This window comes from Lucilia cuprina, chromosome 4 (genome assembly GCF_022045245.1).
Source record: "Lucilia cuprina isolate Lc7/37 chromosome 4, ASM2204524v1, whole genome shotgun sequence".
In the NCBI taxonomy this organism is placed as follows: domain Eukaryota; kingdom Metazoa; phylum Arthropoda; class Insecta; order Diptera; family Calliphoridae; genus Lucilia; species Lucilia cuprina.
Window position 1 is genome coordinate 63,018,005 of NC_060952.1, and position 1,016 is coordinate 63,019,020.

Below are 1,016 nucleotides of genomic sequence, written 5' to 3' on the forward strand. Positions count from 1 at the left end.
TAAAAATTTAATAATTTATAAATATTCCATTATTTTTGGCACAAATAGGGGCAAACATAGAAATGCAACACAGAATGAATTATTTTTAGAGTTCATGGAGAAGAACCCAGATATAGCAAAAGGTTTCACAAAACGCGATAAAGTTTTAGTGGATTCTCTTTGGCAGATATTGACGGCTTCTCTAAACGGTACTGGTCTGCCGAATAAGGATGTTAATGGGTTTAAAGTTCATTAATCTGGCCACAATACAACTGATACAGTAGTTTTGCCTAGACTTATGGTGGAATCGTCTCCAACTGACATTTGGCAAGACCCTTCTTCTAAAAATAGCAATGTTGCAGCGAGTTGAATAACGCAGGGAATGGTTGATGGTAACAAATGTTCTTTTACAATGTCCAACACCATTACGGACGCTTCTTTATTCAGACGGTATTGTCCAATGAATCTGCAAACCACTAAAGTGTTAAAACCACTTCCCGGCCAAATCAAAATCTCTACTTACACAGATTCTGGCAGTTCCAATGGATTGCTGTGATCCCTTAAAATTTTCCAATTAATTCGTTGACAACTTTCTTCCTCCATCAATAAAAATGCAACTACTGCCTCAACCATTTAAATTTTTTTGTATAAATTATTTTAAAAAATGTATAATACGTCAACTTCTAAAAATTTAACTTTCTGAAAATTTAACTAAAAAATGTAAACAAAAGATTTTTTCATTTTATAAATTTTAGCTTTTATAAGTTCTAATCAATAGTTAACTATACAAGCAATCTACAAAGCCCACGGAAGGGGCTTTGACTTTAAAGAGTCACATGTGTATATTTATTATAAAAGCATGATTTATGTAAACTTTACAAGATAAAGTTTTGCAAAAGACTAAATTTTGCAATGCACAGTGGGGCAGAATGGAAATTTTTTTGGAAATAAATCTGGCATTTCTAAACGGCTGATCCGATCGGGATAAAATTTTTCGTGAGCGTAGCCAAGGAGTATTTTGAAGATGAACAATGCAG

General features: G+C 33.1%; 1 protein-coding gene across 1 annotated transcript; it reads right to left on the reverse strand.

Moving 5' to 3' along the window:
- Positions 1-39: 39 nt before the first annotated feature.
- On the reverse strand, positions 40-660 carry LOC124419852. Its single transcript, XM_046950672.1, has 2 exons — positions 503-660; positions 40-445 (listed from the first exon to the last, which is right to left on the reverse strand). The coding sequence occupies exons 1-2, from the start codon at positions 610-612 to the stop codon at positions 232-234; spliced, it is 324 nt and encodes a 107-aa protein (XP_046806628.1). The 5' UTR covers positions 613-660; the 3' UTR covers positions 40-231.
- Between the last annotated feature and the right edge of the window lie 356 nt (positions 661-1,016).